The sequence below is a fragment of the Grammomys surdaster genome, unplaced genomic scaffold (assembly GCF_004785775.1).
Source record: "Grammomys surdaster isolate TR1022 unplaced genomic scaffold, NIH_TR_1.0 66, whole genome shotgun sequence".
NCBI classification, from domain to species: Eukaryota; Metazoa; Chordata; class Mammalia; order Rodentia; family Muridae; genus Grammomys; species Grammomys surdaster.
The window spans coordinates 1,423,738-1,442,224 of NW_021604568.1; the positions used below are offsets into that span (position 1 = coordinate 1,423,738).

At 49.8% G+C, this 18,487-nt stretch overlaps 1 protein-coding gene across 1 annotated transcript in view; it reads right to left on the reverse strand.

Moving 5' to 3' along the window:
- The window catches only part of Slit1 (slit guidance ligand 1), a 143,102-nt gene that overhangs the window by 3,027 nt on the left and 121,588 nt on the right, over positions 1 to 18,487 (reverse strand). Inside the window, exons 26-36 of the mRNA XM_028772931.1 lie at positions 15,784 to 15,947; positions 13,906 to 14,030; positions 13,518 to 13,615; positions 10,222 to 10,361; positions 10,024 to 10,117; positions 7,556 to 7,693; positions 4,746 to 4,974; positions 3,061 to 3,191; positions 2,478 to 2,632; positions 1,265 to 1,553; positions 616 to 827 (exon numbers count right to left, since the gene is read on the reverse strand). Of these exons, the coding sequence (XP_028628764.1) occupies positions 616 to 827; positions 1,265 to 1,553; positions 2,478 to 2,632; positions 3,061 to 3,191; positions 4,746 to 4,974; positions 7,556 to 7,693; positions 10,024 to 10,117; positions 10,222 to 10,361; positions 13,518 to 13,615; positions 13,906 to 14,030; positions 15,784 to 15,947 (1,775 nt within the window). The remainder of the gene's footprint in view (positions 1 to 615; positions 828 to 1,264; positions 1,554 to 2,477; positions 2,633 to 3,060; positions 3,192 to 4,745; positions 4,975 to 7,555; positions 7,694 to 10,023; positions 10,118 to 10,221; positions 10,362 to 13,517; positions 13,616 to 13,905; positions 14,031 to 15,783; positions 15,948 to 18,487) is intronic.

The following is an 18,487-nucleotide window of genomic DNA, read 5'->3' on the forward strand; positions in this document are numbered from 1 at the left end:
AGCTAGCTGCCCAGGCCCTCCAGGCCAGAATTGCTGCCAAATGAGGTGTTTCCCACCGTGCAGATGTGCAAGAGCTGAGGCCTGGAGGCGATAGCATTGTGGAAGTATTCCTCTATGGAGAGGATGACCCACTGACCCTATGGTACCCAAGGCTGAATTTCTCCAGCTTCCCTCTTCTCAGCCTCTGCAGTCTGAAGTCTAATAAAAGCATCTTGGTGAAGGGCCCCAGAGAAAGCCTGGGAAGAAATCCCTCATCTTCAGACATCCTACTACACCCAGGTCCAATGCTGATAGGCCAAGATGCTCAAACCTGGCCATGAGCTGTTACTGGGCATACTTGGATGATCTCTTCAATAGAGAGACCTCAGCCAAGAAGGGCAGGGCCCTGGACAAGTGAACTGCAAGGCAGGCTAGGCCCAGGAGATAGAAAAAAGTGAAGCTCTGTTCCTAGAGGTCAGGGGCACCAAAAGCCCGGTGGTCCCATAAGTACCAGAGGGGAGAGGAGGGATGAGGATGAGAAGGCTTGCTGGGGTTCGAGGATGATGACATGAAGCTGCTACAGCAGAATGATGGGGAGGGACCCTGCAGAGGGCAGTCAGGAGGGGGCTCCCTGACCTTGCTCACACCGCTCGCCTGAAAAGCCTGGACTGCACACACAGTGTGCCCCTTTGGTGGCCGAGGCCTGGCAGTGACCATGCAGGCACTGCAAGCCACCACAGGGCTCTGCCACAGCCCCGACCTGGTTGCACAGAGCCCCGGAGTACCCATCCTGGCACTGGCAGCTGTAGGCGAGAGCATCGAGGGGCACGCATTTCCCATGGACACACCTGGAAATGACAGAGAAGAGAACCGTGAGGACAGGCTAGCCCATGAGCCAGCCAGAAGAGGTCTCACCCCTTCTAGCCTTTCATTTGATTCTGTTCCCAAGACTTAAAGGAGTGAGGCAAAAATGTGACTCTATGCTTGTCCTTTTCTAGTTGGAATAATAATAATAATAATATACTGTCACCATCATTCATTATAAACAATTATTACTAGTAATTGATAATCAACTAATTATTAGTAATAAAAATTAATCATTTAATTTTTATAATTGTTATAATAATAAAATAATTATTAATAATTAATTAATGTCAGGCCACACGCTCCAATTTAAAGATTTAAAGATATGCCTGGTGAGGTAGTGCTTGCCATAAGTAAGTAGAACTTTCAGAAAAAGGACAGGTGGGTGAAGGGGATCTCTCCTGGTCCATCCCAGGCTTACTTGTGGCCATGGCAGGGGCCATCCACTGGCTGGTCACAGTGCAGGCCCCCCCAGCCAGCCTCACAGTGGCACACGGGCCCTGGGGTGGCATTGGGCTGGCAAATGCCATGTAGGCAGTAGAGCTTGCGGCAGGGCTCACAGCCTGGCACCACGCCCGGCTTCATCTGCGTCTTGGTGAAGTCCTGCAGTTCGTTGTTGATGTACAGGTTCCGGATGCAACCGTGGAAGCTGGTGCCGTTAAGGATCTGCCACAGGCGGAAGGCAGCTGAGTTCACGTCCACGGGCATCCCTGAGGTGAGAGGAAGAGACAGTAGGCTAAGTTGGGACTAGACCATGACTGTTGGACAGCTCTGCAGTGTCTCCTCTTGCCCTTTGAGCTTTATGCTATCTCTGCGGAGACCCTTTGCCACCCTGGAGTACCAGACTCCTTTCCAGGAAGATATGGGAAGTCTACTTCCTCTGTGGACCAGAGCTGGGAGTGAGGTTAGGCATAGCCAGTTGAGCCACAAGACTCGGATGCCTCTTCCCTGTGTCTGGCCCTCTCCCCCTGGGATTCCTTCCTTTCCTCTGAGGCATCTGTTTTCATTTCCCAACCAAAACAAAAAACTTCTGGGCAAAGCACTTTGCCACCCGCTTTCATGCTAGTGGCTTTGCAGCAGCCCCATAGCAGAGGTTGCCTGCCCCTGACACGCTCAGCAGCTCATCTGAAAAGACTCAATTGATAGGAACAGAATTGGGATCCCAGAGGGGGCCTGGAACTTCCCAGGCTGACACAATGTGAGAATGATCACAGGTGGTGAACAGGGGTTTCCTAGCCTTCAGTATCTGTAGAGACCCTGTGCTGAGAGTCTCTCGCAGTGTTTCTGGCCCTTGAGGGTCCAGGACTAGAAATGGATCATAAGAAATTCCTTCTGGACCAGAGTCAAGAAGGGTACCTGTGGTATGGAAGACAGCTGGAAAGACTGATCCCCCCCACCCTAGTCCTGTTGAGCATCCTTCTTGGTTAGTCTGGGTTGGCCAGAATGCAGCAAGACCCCAGCCAAGGCAGCAGAATCTACCAAAGTAACCATTTCATCCTTCAGCATCTCCCTGGCCCTAGCATCAGCTCTCCTGGTCAGCCTCTGACCACAAAGGACAGGCTGTCCCTGCCTGGGGACACTATCACCACAGCTCGGTGAAGAGGCTTGAAGAAGGATGTACGGCAGGTCCTCACCTCCCACATAGAGGGGGGCCTCGCTGTTGAGCGTGTAGTGCTTGCCAAAGTTGTCCATGGTCATGGGACTGCCGCCATCGATGGAGAGGTTCACCATCTGGTCAAAGGTGACCAGCTCAACAGTGTGGAACTGCCCATCGTTGATCGTTTCAGCACTGGAAGGAGATAGAAGAAGGGGACACCCGACCCCAGGGAGTAGACCTCATGAAGACCTCTAGCTAAGCACATCTCAGAAGCGTCATCAACCTAGTCACTGCTTCCCAAGGAGACAAATCTTCAGGAAGAAAACCTATGGGACTAAGTGGACTTTGGTCTGATGCTTCCTACTGCCCCTTCCTGAGGCCCAGGGAAGGCTGAAACATTTGGAGAGAGCTTCTCTCCATTGAGGGGATGCCTCTGAGGTGAGGTAGGGTAGGGAAAGATGGTGCCAAGGAGCCTCAACTCCAAGAGGGCTGGACTCAGGAAAACAAGTGGCCTTTCTCCTTAGTCAGCCAAGTTTCTGTAGTTCCAGCAACCTCTTGGCCCAGGAGCCCCATTTTGGAATGCCCAAATGAAGAAGGCTGACAGCCTGAGAAATTCTTACCTGTAGATAGCAGAACTGGGGTAGCTGCCTGGGTCATAGCTAACACGGACATGGCCCTGGTACAGCTCAACTGCAATGTGGTCATTGTCCCCATTGTAGAGGAGGATCCCATTGTCCTCTGCTGTGGAGACCTGGGAAGCAAAGGCACAGTCTCTCCCATGCCACCCCTTCACAGAAGCAGCACAGTTGGGTAAGTGAACAGGGGGGACTCATGGTTGGAAGGGTGATGTCATATGAAAACCATATCCTCCCCCTCTCTTCCTCTGTCTGACCAGCCTCCCAGAGACCCCCTTCTTCAGGATGGCTGACGTAGACCAGTAGCTCCAGGCTCACTTGTCATTCACTACAGATTGACCAGCACCAGGCAGCAAAGCAGACAGGCTGGCTGGACCTGAAGAGCATTTGTCCAACAACAGGTAAAAGACCAGTTGCCCAGTGGGAAAGAGGCAGTGCATGGCCACCACAGTGTATAACAACCACCTCCTTGATGTGGGAGCACCCTCTGGTCCTCAAGGAACTGGCTACAAAGGGAGGGGACCAAAGATGAGCCATGCATAGGAAGGTTCTCCCTGCTAGAACTAGTCAATGCTGGAAGGAGCTGCGTGGGAAACAGGGACTGGGGTTGGTTGACGATTCAGGTGTTTGGGAGGGAGGTCCCCATGGCTGTAGGAGAGACAGTTGTTCCCTTCTAGTTAGCTCCTGCTCCCCGTATTCTTCTGGTAACTATCCCAACTCCCCGGTCTATAGAGTGGGCCCATAGACCAAGGCTAGATAAAAGCACACTAGCGTATTTCCTTGGACTCAGTGATTGGTCAAGATTCCAATAGGTATACAACAAAAACATGGCCAATCAGAGAGCTTCTCCTGAGACCACTGATGTTGAGTTAGAGTTCAGGCAAAGAAAAGGCTCTTAATGGATGACAATGACTCCTTCTGAAGATGTTACAATAGCCTGAGCTGTGACTGGGGCCGGGGCCAGGCCGGGGCGGGGGCTGGGGCGGGGGCCGGGGCGGGGGCCGGGCGAGCTTTGCCTTGCTGAGTGGATAGGCTGCCTGCTCTTTTGCTGAAGACAGTGTGAGAGAAGAGAACTGAGCTTGTCTGAGAAGCTGGGGAAGAGAGGCAACAAAGGGAAGGAGAGGTGATAGGATGTTTGTGGCCAAGAATGGAATTTGAGGTGGAAGGGTCAAGAGTTTACACTGTCTACTGGATGAAATGCTGTAAAATCTGCTTCCCTCTTCCTCTGGGGCACATTCAGCAAAACAGTCAGATTTTCATCATTTGTTGAAGTAGAACCTGAGTTTTCCCCCACAATATCATGATGTTCTGAGATGATACAAAATGGGCATTTAAGGGACCCCAAAACTGTTGGTTAGAGACAAGCTGAGAATTCCCTCTGGCCACATGAAGCAATCCTGTCTGTGGCACTGGAGGCCAGAGCTGAGCAGAAGGTATGGTAAACGTCTGTAGTCAAGGCCTCTGGCAGGTTTTCTGGATCCTGCCACCGCAGTTGTCCTAGAGATGACTGAGAAACCTTTATAAGTCATTCTTCAGACTCACTCATCTCGGGACCACAGCAACTCACACAGGTTCCCTGGGATTCCCGTAGATAGGGGTGACATTCTGACTTGAACAGGGGTGCCCTGCACCCTGACTGCCTATGAGTAACCAGGTCCCGAGGCACACACCTGAAGAGTGATGTTGGCCCGAGGCCAGTTCTGCAGGTCAGTGAATTGCAGGTAAGTGTCGCGGTCCACAAAGTTGACACTGAGCAATTTCTCACATTCAGGACCACCGAAGCCTGGCAGGCACTGGCACACGGGTCGGCTGCCCTGGTCTACACAGTTGGCTCCATTCTGACACTCTGTCCCCTCACAGGAGTTCCTGGGGGCAGGCGGGATCTCACAGAACTGGCCGCTGAGAGGAAAAGACTCAGGTCAGAGAGGGCAGAGCCAAATGAAGCACAGGGAATCTCTCCTGCAGTATGGTTCAGAAATTCACTATCCACCCCAGGAAAATGGGCCACTAAAGTGACAGAAGATGGCTTCTGTGAATGTTGCCGTGCAGAGGAGCTGAGTCCAGCAGGACCCCTGGTGTAGCAGTTTCGGTACCACCCGGGGAATTCCCAGAAAAGGAAGTCCCACCTCGGCCACTGTTTAACAAGACCTTAGATGACTGACATGCACATTGAATCTGAAGATACACTCCCTCTTCATGCCAACAACTCTTCAAGGCAGCTTTTACAATGTAGACAGAAGAAAAAAAAAAAACAACCCTCTAACTTAAACAGCAATGGTGGTGAGATCCTGAATTGACAGAAATAAAAACAATTAACTGGGGGCATGGCCAGAAGATAGAGTGTTTGTTTAGTGCACACAAGACCATGGGCTCTAACAATGCCCAACACAAGAGGCAGGGGACGGTTAGAAGGTCAAATATGAACGACTGTGTGTCAGCTAATAGATGAAGTCGACTCATTGACTCAAGAATATAAGTATAAGTAAAATGTCTTTGCTAACCAACAAGTAAGGAAATTGAACTAGTGACCAGAAAGCTGCCCAGGCCAAAGGGTTTCACTAATGAATTCTATCAAACATTTAAAAAATAATTAATACTCATTTTTTCCCTACAAACTCTTCTAAGAAGTAGACAATAAAGGAACACTTCCTCATTCTGAGACCTTGGCACCTAAGTAAGACAAAGACACTGAAAGAAAAAAAATAGGCCAAAATCTCTTAGGAACATAGGCAAAAGGTCCACAACAAATTAGCAACCAATCAAATGGAGAGTAAGCATTACTATATACCGTGACCATTTAAGTTTTACCTCTGGAGGGCAAAGTTGGTTTAACATCTGAAGCCAATCAATGTACAACATTATAGTAACATGTTAAAGATCAAACTTCAATGAATCAAAAATAGAAGGGAAGTCTGTCAGCTTAATGAAGAACAGCCAGAAACACACACAACCAACATCACTCTTAATGGCCAAGGTTGGGTGTTGCCCTGTATAATCAGAAGGAAGCCAAGAATATCTGTTCTCACAAGCTTCATATAGCAGTACCCCAGAGAGTCTGTCCAGAGCAGTCAGGATAGAAAAGGAGAAAATACACATCTAGATTAAAACAGAGGAAGAAAAGTACTCTATTTACACATTATCCTGTAGAAAAAAATTATCTATTATCCTGTAGAAAAAAAGAATTCTTAAAAACTGACTGAAACATTCTTGGACCTAATAAAGAATTCAGCAAGATTCAAAATTGATGCATACACAACAAATGAAATGATGGAGGACTGATGAAATGGCGCAGTGGTTAAAGGCATGTGTTGCTATCGCAGAGGACCTGAGTTCAAATCCCAGCACCCGCATGGTTGCTCACAACTACTTACACCTACAGTTGCAGGGGATCTGATGCCCACTTCTGACTTCTGTGGCCACTGCAAGCATGTGATGCACACATATATGCAGGTAAACATTTGTACATGTAAATAAAATAAAAAACTTTTAAAAAAAACCCAATTCTATCAACGATATTATTTAAAAGAATTGGAGTTAGGAAATAATTAAGTGTGAGGAGCTAGAGACATGGCTTAGTGGTTTAAGGGCACTGGATGCTCTTCCAGAGGACCCAGGCTGGATTCTCAGCACACACAAGGCAGCTCACAAGCACCTGTAACTCCAGTACCAGGGGATCTAACACCTCTCTGGTCTCTGAGAGCACATACTTGGTGCATAGATGTACTTGCAGGCAAAACATGCATACACATAAAATAATAATGAAAAAATGTTTCAAAATAAGTGTGAAACGTGTACTTTAAAGACAACACACACAAAAAGATGAAAGAAGTTATGGTAGTCTGCATACGCAGAACGGCAGTTCAGGGTCAAGGCTGGGGAAATAGGGAAATCTGGTCCTGCTTTGTTAAAATGCCACTGCTTCCTGAACTGCTCTGTAGAGTCAAAAGCACTCCTACCAAGATCCCAAATTATTTCTTTTATTCAAAAATTGACTAGCTAACCTCAAAATTCATATAAATTCAATGAGCCCAGAATAGCCAAAACAACCTTGAAACATGACAACTGAGGAGAGCTTACATCTTCCAATTTTAAAACTCATCATGAGACTACAGTAATAAATATTAGGTGATGCTGGCAAACTGATGGCCATACAGGACCCTTACACTGACAAGGAAGCCATAGAATTTTCACAAGAAAGCCAAGACAATTAAATGAACTGGGGAGGAGGGAAGAGACTTTTCAACAGACAGTACGGGGACACACTCCTTCCTCACGGCCCTTCAACAAGCAGGTTTGGAACCCTGGTCCTAAGTGGTTGTTTAACTCTCATGTTTGCATAGTTGAGCCTGGTTGACTCACACTTATAACTCTAGCACTCAGCTCCCAGAATGGGACTGTCATTCGCCCAAGCCCTAGAGGGATCCTTACCAGTCCCACCCAAGGCAGGGGAGTTGCTCACAGTGAGGCCAGAGGGGCTCACCTGTAGCCTTCAGCACAGAGGCAGGTGTAGCTGTTGATTTCATCCACACACTGGGCCCCATTCTGACACTGATGGTCCTTGCAGTCATCCTGATTTTCGCTGCAGTTGTCACCTGTGTAACCTGGCACACACTCACACCTATGGTGGACAGGGAGAGGATCAGCCGACACTCATTCTAGAATTCAGTGGCCAGGGCCATGCAGCCTGTACATTTGACAGAGAACCTCTGCGGTCTTTTCTACCATGAGCAGAGAGCCGTATGGATGTGGGGAAACCTGGGCTGGGAGAGAAACGCCTGGCAGCAAGAAGAAGTGGGAATCTTGTCTTGGATGTCCACCATCACTTCCAGCTACATATCTGAGGTCAGCCTCTGGCCTGTTCTTGACTTGCCCTGCTCTGTTGTCTCCTAGGACCCACCCACAGCACACAGCCTCACGTCACAGATCTGGCTGTTCCTCTGTGTTCAGCCTCTACAACTCTGTTGGGCCCGGATTCCCACCGTTTAGCAAGATCTGCCCTCAAAGAAGACCTTGACCCAGACCAGCCTCAAATTTCCTGGCTCTCACTGAGCCTCAAGGCTAACCCTCTGACTGACTATAAAGCACACATTCAGGCTAACCCTCTGGCTGACTATAAAGCACACATCCTCCACCCACTTCTCACCCCAGCTTTATTCCTGTTCATTCTAGAACACCTTTGCTCTCCCCCTGAGTGGTTCAGAAAGGCCAATTCCTTCCCTTTCCCAGGAAACACTCTAGCCCTTACCAACTCCAACCCCCCAGGTAAGCAGACCATGCTCTTGCCTGGAGTTCTCATTCCAAACCCAGTGTTTTTTAGTCTGGAAGAAATATCACCCAGCCCAATATACTATATGCACATATACAGAACTAAGTTTTGTATTACAGTGTTTGTCCCAACCACATAAAACAGCACAGTGCTCTTTGATATTTTCTGTTTTTTTTCTCCCTCTCTCTCTCTTTTTTAAGATTTTTTTATTTATTTATTTTATGTATATGAGTACAATGTCATTCTCTTCAGACACACCAGAGGACAGCATCAGATCCCATTGCAGATGGTTGTGAGCCACCATGTGGTTGCTGGGAATTGAACTCAGGACCTCTGGAAGACTGCTGAGCCATCTCTACAGCCCCTCTGTTTTCTCTTTTAATGTTACTCTTGACCTACCCAATTGATCACCACCCACAGACGGGTCCTGAATTCCAACATGAAAGAACGCTGTGGTAGTCAAACCTATCAAACATGCCTGTTCACGCTCTTATTCAAGGTCCTCCTACCAAAGGCTCGTGGGGTCCAGCACAACACCAGGCATAGCTGGGTAACCCTCTCTTCCATCCTTCCACCGGCACAGGGAATTGCGAGCATAGGTATCACACAGCCTGGTGGGCTATAGCGGGACCCAGGGCTGAACGTTCAGCCCATCTCCTGAGGATGAGGGATGGCACAGTAATTCCATACTAGCCAGTACAACCCTGCTTCATCTTGCTGTCTAAGCGTCCTCACCTCAGAAGATGGCCTCTTGCAGCCAGTGTCCTCCCTGGTTAGTCTTAGTACCCCCACTCCTATCCCTGTGACTTACTAAGGTGTACTTTACCTCTCCCATTTTCACAGAGGCCTTGCTGCAGTCTAGTGCCCATGTGTAGCTGGGCCCCGACAGTCCGCTACACAGCAGGCTTCTTTCTGGTCTCTACCCATGGCCTTAGCCCCAGTTCTAGCTTAGGGAGCCATACCCTGACAACTCTTTGCTGACTTCCACAAGTGAGAGGAGGGCTGTTCTAGGAATGAAACTGTATTTAAGGGAGTGGCATTTTCAAAAGCTCATATTGACCTTCATGCAGTGGCTTCTGCATAATCCAGTTAATACAGTGGTTCCTTGCTCTGGAGCTGGACGGGCATTGGAATTTGGAGCTTTGTGGCCACAAGTAGGCCATAGTCTACATATGGAAGTTGAGACAGCCTAGTAAACAAGTCCACACTCTACCCGCATCCACCCTTTGAAGACTGGTGAGTGTGAGCAGGCTCCCATCAGCCTTTCTTTCAGGTAAGGTTTTGTTCTGGAAGGGCTCTCTAGTTTTGTGAGCTTTGTGAATTGGGGTGAGAGGTTGTGGACCAGGCATGACTGGCTGTGGGTGGGACATGGCTGTCAAGCTCAGGGCTAAGTACCTTCCAATGCAGCACCATTTATCTTTACCAGCACCTCGAGAGGATGCTACAGCCGCACCCAGTTCACAATGAGAAAAATGGGCTCAGTCCAGCCATCATCTGCTCAGGGCCAAGCTGTAGCAAGTCTCAACCCCAGGACTGTATGACCAGAAGCTGTGCCAACAGCCACCCTCTGATGGCTCTCAGGAATCCAGAATGCCAGGACCACACCCACCAACCGATGAGGGGTAGGAAGGAAGAGAGGAGGCCAAGACTAGGCTGGGGTCCCTGGCAGTAGGCAGACTGACCTGGGCCCATCCGGAGTGCCAACACATTGGGCCTCATGCTGACACGGGTTCAGATCCGGGGAGCAGAAGTCCACCAGCTGCTCACAGGCCCTTCCTAGGGGAAGAAGGAGCAAGAGGCAGGAGATACCAAGCTCCATGGAGCCCATGCAGACTCTGGCATGCCTGAAGGAATGAGGCTGCCAACCCCCAAATCCTTACCTGTGTACTGCAGGGGGCACCGACATGTATAATTCCCCATGCCATCCACACAGACACCCCCGTTGACACAGGCGTGCTTCACACAGTCATCTGTGTTCACTCCACAGGTCGGCCCTTCAAAGCCGGAAGGACAGGAGCACCTGTGGTAGGGGGCAGAGGACGGAGAGGAACTGGGAAAGCCTGAGGTCACTGGTCAGAATCCTTATTCCACACAGTTTGTGGTTTGAGTTTCTGCTCTAGACCAGGCCCTTGCCAGAGGCCGAACAGGTTAGAGGGTAACAAGACCAGCCCTGCCCTCAAGGAATCCTCTGGCTTGCAGTCTGGTGGGGGAGACAAATAGGAGAAGTGTAATCATGATGGTGGGGGCTCTGAAGCCAGGCATGAGCGAAGACCACCTAACCCCTTCTCACCAGGGCATGGTCAGGCAGGCTTCCTGGCAGAGGTGATGGGCTACCCTCAGCAAGAGTCCCAACAGGGGAGGGGAGGCAGTGGGCACAGAGGGATGGGTGAAGTCTGAAGTGAGAAGGTAGGTCCTGCTCACCTACACTGTAGCTCAAGTCTTTGAGGACACAGACTTCAGGGACAGAGAAAGAATGGAGCGTGGCTGAACAGTCTCTGGGTTGTAGAAGGTTCTTGAAGTTGGTGATTTACAAACCAGGGTAGTCATTAGCTTAGGACATGAGAGGTTTTCCAAGGGTCAGAGAGAGTGGGCTGAGGAACTTCCAGCCAGCTCTTCAAATGCTCATAAACCTCCTCAAATATCTCCAGGACTTGGAGACAGCAGGGTAGCTGCCCTCTTGTGTCATGCTCAGGTGCCACTCTGCCTAAGCAGGAGGAGGGGCTGTGACTCCAGGTGCCAAGGAAGGCAGCAAGTGGATAATTAAAAATAACTGGCAGGAGACTCGGGGAACCGAGTCTCTCTAACTGGACAGAAACCCTGCTGCCACCTGCTCACTCTGGAGACTTTGTCTTATAAACTGGAAGGGCTTCCAATAGCTGAGTGGCAGGTCTATGATGAATCTACTAATCCTGACAGTGGAGTTATGTGAACAGACCTCCCCAGAATAAAGTATATATGCAAACAAAACATGAGAGCAGCTGCTCCCTCCTGTCATGCTCAGACCATCTGCGGACATAGGGATCAGCTGACAAAGAATACTGTCACACACCCATAAAAGAGTTCAGTCTCAGAACACGTTACCTTACAGGTACTAACTGCCAAATTTACAACAGTTTCATTGTTTTGTATGCTATTAGTCGTCTTACTGATAAGTGAGACACAAGAAACTGTTTTTTTGTAATTATATTTATTTGGTTGGTTTCGTGTGTAAGGGTGTTTTTGTCTGCATGTCTGTATATGTACCAGATACATGCCTGGTTCCCTTCGAGGCTAGAGAAGAACATATGATCCCCTGAGACTGGAGTCATAGATGGTTGTGAGCCACCATGTGGGTTGTGGAACTCAAACCTGGGGCCTCTGAAGAGCAGCCAGTGCTCTTACTCACCCAGCCATCTCCCTATGCTCCAAAGTAATTTTAATAAAATAAAATCTGTGAGATAGGATCTCCCTAGCTCAAGCCGGCTTCAAATCCACAATCTTTTTGCCGCAGACTCCTGCATTTGGTAGTACACAGAGTTTATCTATGTGTATTACAAAACCCAGCCAAAAGGAACTTCTAATTAGGAGCTCACAGTGACAAGAAATGGGGAGGGACATTAAAGTCTAGTCCTTAACCTCTCCTTGGTGTCAGATGCTCCTGGCATAGTCATTTCTTTGCTATGGAGGAGCTTGCCAGTGGCATTTTAAAAAGGCACGCCAAGTACAGTATCAGAAGCTGTGATCTAAGCACTTGGGAGGCCAAAGGGAAGCATAGCTGAGAACTCCAGGGCAGCCTTGGCTATACAATAGACCCTGTCTCAAAAAAAAAAAAAAACCTAATGAATAAAAAATAAAATGGCACCCCATTGCTATGCTCAACAGACACCACTGGAGGATGGGGATAGCTTGGCTAACCTAGCTGTTTTACTTTAAAATGGCAATAATATTTATGACATCTATGATACTATCTCCTTGACATGAAAAAAATAAACTTATGGTAAAAAAAAAAAAGTGTAGTTGTCAGTCTAAGGTTTGTTCAGGTGGTATTTACGTCTTTTCTGGAGGGTGGGCGAGTAAAGAGGTCTGAAGGTTATGACACAGCCACCTTCTGGAGTTTGTTTTTAAGCTAGGGTGACAGGATATGTATGCAGAAAGTCCCAACTGGCAAAATCTAAAGGCATAAGGCAGATGCAAAGGAAGTCTCCCTTCCTACCTGATGCTATAGGCTGCCTGGCTGCTAGGGCCACACCACCTGCCCCCTCTGCCCTGGAGGGACATCCCAGCCCTGTGCAGGAGCTGAGGAATGGACCAGGCAGGGAGCTTAGCTGCCCGCCCCTGAGGAGGACCTGCCTATTGTAAGGATGAGTTTCCAAGGCAACGCTGAAGGAGAGGCACTTAGCGCTTTATTTTTTACATCTGGTAATTTGGGTCTGCAGAGGCAGGTTTGGCCATTTCCGCCTGTAGATTCAACATCATTTTCTGAAGAGCCAATTTGTTCGGTAGGCAATTTATCTCCAGTAACTAAGTACTGTGTTCCTCAGAAAAGCTCTAGGAGGCCAGTGATGGGGGATGGGGCTTCCTGGGGATGGAAGGCTAGTGTGTGTGTGTGTGGGGGGGGGGGGGATATGACATCTGCTCTGGAGTGATTCAGATATGTTCTGTGGTGAGCACAGCTATACCCAGAGCATGGGAAATGCCACTCACGGTGAGATCCCTTCCTACGGTGGCCAGAGTGACCAGGATGTGTCTTCACCTTTGGTCATCTCAGCTGTGACACAGGGCTGGCTAAGGCCTGTGTGGGTCCTGGAACAGCCTCTAGAGACTTGTTCAGCTTAAAGTGGGGGCTCAGGAGGGTATGTGGAAGTTTAAAAGCGTCTTAGCTGTCCCCAACCATTTCCAGGCACTACCATGGCGTATATGCTTGTTCCCAGCACTCAGAAAGACACTCCTGGTACCTTCACCAGGAGGCAGCCTCTAGCCCAGGCTCTCTCCTGTGAACCTGTGCCGTCTGGTGCCTGCTGTTCCCCAGGGGCTCTACTCTCACCTCTTCCAGATGAAAGTGCACTTAGAGAACCAGTGACCATAATTTAGAGCACGGGTCTGTTCCGTCTATCTACCCTCATCTCCAGCATGAGGAAGCTTGGATGCTGGGCCCAGCAGTGGTCCCCAACCCCATCTCAGGCTCCTGGGAACTCACGTGAAGCCAGCATCCTCACCCTTCTGGGCATGGCAGGTTCCCCCATTTCCACATGGGTTGCTGGAACAGCTGTCCAGGGACACCTCACAGTTTCTGCCCTGGAGGGAAAGTTAGCGATGAGGACTCCAGGGAGAGCCTAGGAAGTTAGCATGATCTAAGACAGCGCCTTCAGCAGCTCTGCTTGTCGGCCATGGGGCTGCCTGCTCCTTCTTTCATTCACTCATCCATCTACCCATCAATATGCCCATCTGTCTACAGGCTGGCTCGCCAGTGACAGGTCCACACACACATCAGTTCTGAGCCAGGCCTGAAAACAACAGACCCAGTCATGCCAGGCCTGCCTCACAGCAGAGAGAACTCTGTCCCTCCAGCTGCAGCCTCCACTTACCTTGTAGCCACTGGGACAGGTACACCTGTATACCTCAAGAGGGTCATTGTGGCAGGTGCCCTGATTCTGGCAAGGGCTGGACAAGCAGGGATCACACTTGGCCTGAACTGCCAGACTGGGGGGACCTGTGGGAACAGGGAGAACATTATCAGAGGAAGAGTACATGTGCAAGTGTGGGGCGCTACCCTGAGAGGTCCAGTCCTATGGAGAAATACCCTCCCAAGAGACATGCCTCACCATGAGTTTTCGAGGGTATCATGCTACGTCTCCCAGCCCAGTCCAGCTTTCCAGTTGCAAAGCCTACTTTACTAAAGGGTCACTGGAAGTCCCTGACTCACATATAGCTACGAGAACCATATGAACGGGTATACAGGGCTCGGTAGGTAGAAACCATACACCCTGGTTAGGGCCACCCTAAGAGGCAGAAAGTAGCAAAACCATGATTGTTCACTGTTCCTGACTCTGCCATTCTTCACGCCCTCAGAGAGGTGGTCACTCCAGCCTGCAGCCTGCTCGGCAGACAGGGCTCTGTGTGCCTGGGTTTGGCTCTGCAGGAAGCCTGCAGGGGACAGGGTCCACATGCCTTGAGGTTCTTTCTCTTCAAGTCTAAAGAGGAGAGAACCTTCCCAGTTAACCTTCTAAGCCACACAGGCTCCTCTCCAGACCTCAGTCACTGGGAAGAATAGAACAGCCTAGCAGCAATGAGACCTGGGTGCCAGCAGTGAGGGACATCAAGATTATAAGAATGGATAGGGAAACCTGGTCACTCAATTCAGGCTTTCCCTGAAGGCTCCTTCTAGAAGAGGTCACATATCAGCTCTGCTGATGAGGCATTCACTTGAATAGAAAAACAAAACCAAGACAAAACAAAAATGCTTCGCATGGGACGGTAGGCTCCTGGACAGATTTCTAGGCACAGATGTGTCTGTTTCTTAACCCAGTACTGGTGTGTGAGTGAACTCTGTTAGTGAACATGCATCAGGCTCTTCCCTCATGTCCGCGTACCTTTGCAGATGTTGTCATATTTTGGTTAAAAAGTACATTTAAAAAAATACATCTCAGCTCCACCCTGCCAACTAGTAAATGCCATACACGTAGCATAGATCGGCTTTGCTCCTAGGGGCTGCCACAGAGTCGCCCTTGGAGCTACTGCTGTTGTGGCGGCTTCCCGCACACAGGTTGGCCTGGGCCTCCTCATTAACCTACAGCTGTCAGTTTCATTTCCTATGGCAGTCTCTGGGCTTGCTGAGGGCAAGGGCCATGCCCTGGAGTCCCTAGGGTCCTCCCCTAGCTTCCCCTGCAAACAAAGCTGAGCCCAGGCAGCCACTCAGCCGTCTGTCTTTGCTTCACAAGGTGCTGCAGGGCCTCGGGGGCTTGTTCCGTCAGCCAGCTAGTCAATCAGTCCCTGAACAAGTCTTTGTAGATGCTGGAGGCAGGGAGCCTCAGTGCAGACCACCAGTCACACCCTGATTCTGTGTGCTGCAAATGTCTGGAAAGCACCAGCTGGTCCTGTGGCCCCACCAGGGACTGAGGAGGGTTCAGCTGTTCATCCAGCACCATGCCTATCTGAAGGGAAGTCTGGATGCTTGATCGCCAGGAGCCTGGGAGCTTCAAAGCTGCTATTTTGATTTTTCTTACATAACCACAGGGAAGAGTCTAAGCCTTAAAGGTCTGGGATTTTCTGCCTAGGTTTTTTTGTTTGTCCGACGTCAAGACTGGAAGGCAGCCATCCTAATCAGCAGAGCCTCAAGTCGATCATCTGACTCTCCTAGCAATGGGATCCAGGGACCCAGGAGTTTCTTGAAGACCTTACTGGGGCCGGGCAAGTCCTGTGGTCTCTGGTACCCACCACCCCTTCTCTCATGCCCCTGGGTTCACCTTGGCATTCGAACTTCTTGGCAGGTGTGGTGAGCAACAATTTGCCCTCCATCTCTGGGGGTCCAGCACAGCGGGCTATGCCAGGTTCCTTGTAGCCAGTCTTCACCCAGCTGGAGAGCCATCGGAGGTGGCAGTCGCAGTACAGGGGGTTGGCACCTATGGCCCTGGGACAGGCAGCAGAGAAAAGCAGGCATTCTGATTTCAGAGGCTTTTAGTCACTGAGGATGCAGGTCCCAGGTCACCCCTAAGCCCCATTTTAAGCCCTTTGTGTGCCTCGACTCACCTAGTCCTCACTATGCCCTGTCTCCATGTCTGCACGCAGAGACAGACTCAGGAAGACTGAGCAACCGGCTTAGGTCAAAGGAAGGGGGAGATTTATGTTTGGAGCCATGCTGCCAGCAGCAGAGGCTCTATACCTAGAGCCTCCACAGGCATGGGGGAGGGGTGCCCAGCACCTACCCCTGCCCAGAAATAGCCGCTGCTCCTGCCCTTGCACACCCAATGCTGTCATTAATCCCACACGTAAGCTTCTTGAAATTTTAAGATGTGGAACTGAGCATCGTGTAGAATATGTGATTTCCCTGGGGCCACACAGCAGCGAAGAGCAGCCTCTGGATCTAACCCCTGAACTGCCTGGCCTGGCCGCCCACCCCCTTTTGTTTTCCTTTTCAGTTAAGCAAAGACCATGTGCATGCATTCTTATTTGCAAGCCCCTTTCAAAAGCTGAGGTCACTTCGATTGCTAAGTGCCACAGAAACATGCGAGCAAGTGAGCACGCGCATGCGTGTATACACACACACACACACACACACACACACACACACACACTGTTTTTTGTTTGGTTTGGGTTTTGTTTTTTGGAGAAAGTGTTTCACTATGTAGTCTTGGCTGGTCTGAAGTGTGCTGTGTAAAATCTGCCTGCTCCTGCATCCCAAGTGCAGAGATTGAAGCCGAGCCACTGAGCTACTTCGTTTTTTTTTTGTTTGTTTGTTTTTGTTTTTTTTTAAAGGGCATAGTGCAGTGTTACTGCTGGGAGGGCAAACTGGTATAACTCTAATTACAGATGTTTTAGGCCCAGAAATAGTTTCTGGAAGTTTCTCCCACAGATACACCTACAGATGCATATACAGACACGTGTGATGGTGTGGTTTGACAAAGAAAGCCTGGTGCTATGGTCTGAACACTCCCAAAATGCATGTTGAGACTCTTCATCAGGCCAGTGCTGAAAGGTGGCCTTTAAAACAGGTTAAGATCAGGAGGGCACTGGGCTTATTCCCCCAGAAGTGGGCCAGCTGTGGCAGTAGTGGATGCCTGGTACCTCATTGCCATGCACGGGTGTCACGTGACTGCTCAGTCCTGCCTCTGCCATGTTGTCATGCGTGTGTTTAGACTTGCAGTCTGCAGAAGCAGGGTTAAAACAAACTCTTTCCACAGTCATTTTTCCAGTCTGCATTGCAGACAATGAACCAGGGCCTGGCAAACTACAGCCATTTGTCATCAAGTAACTGCTTAAAAAAACTATGCCATGTTCACAGTATGCAAGCATCCCCCACAGAAGGACACAGGTGGCACAGTTACCAAATTCATGTGTACGTGTGGCCTTCCAGCCCTCCCCACATGGACGCATACGGTTCCTGTCTACCGTGCATCGAGTGCAAGCTGCTTGCTTCTTGTCAGCAGACAGCAGGCCTTGGAAACCTTCCAGGACGGCGTAGAGGAATCTGCCTCATTTTGCCAAAGTGCTTCACAGCATCTTTGGGAAGAATAGACACCCTGTGGTTTAATGAGTGGTTTCCCTGTTGCTGGACACTCTGGCCATTGAGATGGCTGTGAACACTCTTTTACCCATGGCTTTGTGAAGTGTGAGCATTCCTCTAGAACAGATGCTTATGAAGGGAATCCAGGTGACAAGAGTGGATGTCACATGACTGGGCTGCCCTAACAGGCTGTGTGAACTTCCATGGGCCAGCATCCAGGGGCACGCCTGAGCCCTCACATCTATACCTACCTGAGTACTGCCAGCCCTGTACCAATCCTATGACAAGCTCAGAATCATTCACCATTCGCACAAGAGGCATAAAGACAGGATGTGAACGTAATGGAAAGAAGGGACTAGAGAGTTCTTCCTTTCAATAAATAGATCAGGGCCTGCAGCACCATCAGTATCAACCGATTTAAAAACCCCAAGGTTGTGTGAGGTTAACAAGAAGGGAGGGGTGTGTTCATCAGGTCACTGGAAACCCAGCTGCTCCCCACCTGTTCTTGACTTCAGAGGAAGTGAACCCCAAGATGGGTACAGCCCAATAGAAGTGGTTATGGCTCTGGACGGGAATCTCCCAAAATAGCATGGCTGACGCCGTGTGCTCTTATAAAACAGGCTGAGCAAGACTTGGACTCCAGCCTACCACAGCTGCTCCCTGCCCGGGTGACCTTGGGCAGCTCCCTTAGCATCTCCGGAGCTCACTTTATGATTTAATAAAGAGCCTGCGATCAAGAGGGGAAGAGAGACAAGTGCTGATAACCTAGAATGGGTGCCGAGGGAGTCGGTACAGCTCGAGGAAGGAGGGCAGGTGCAACCTTGATGTGTATTTAATTTTCTATCCTCGTGTGCTGACAGCATCCATCCTGGCTAATGGGCCGAGCAAGACATCATCCCCTTCCCACATCAGTACCGGCACTGACACAGAGGAAGGTCGGAGGCAAA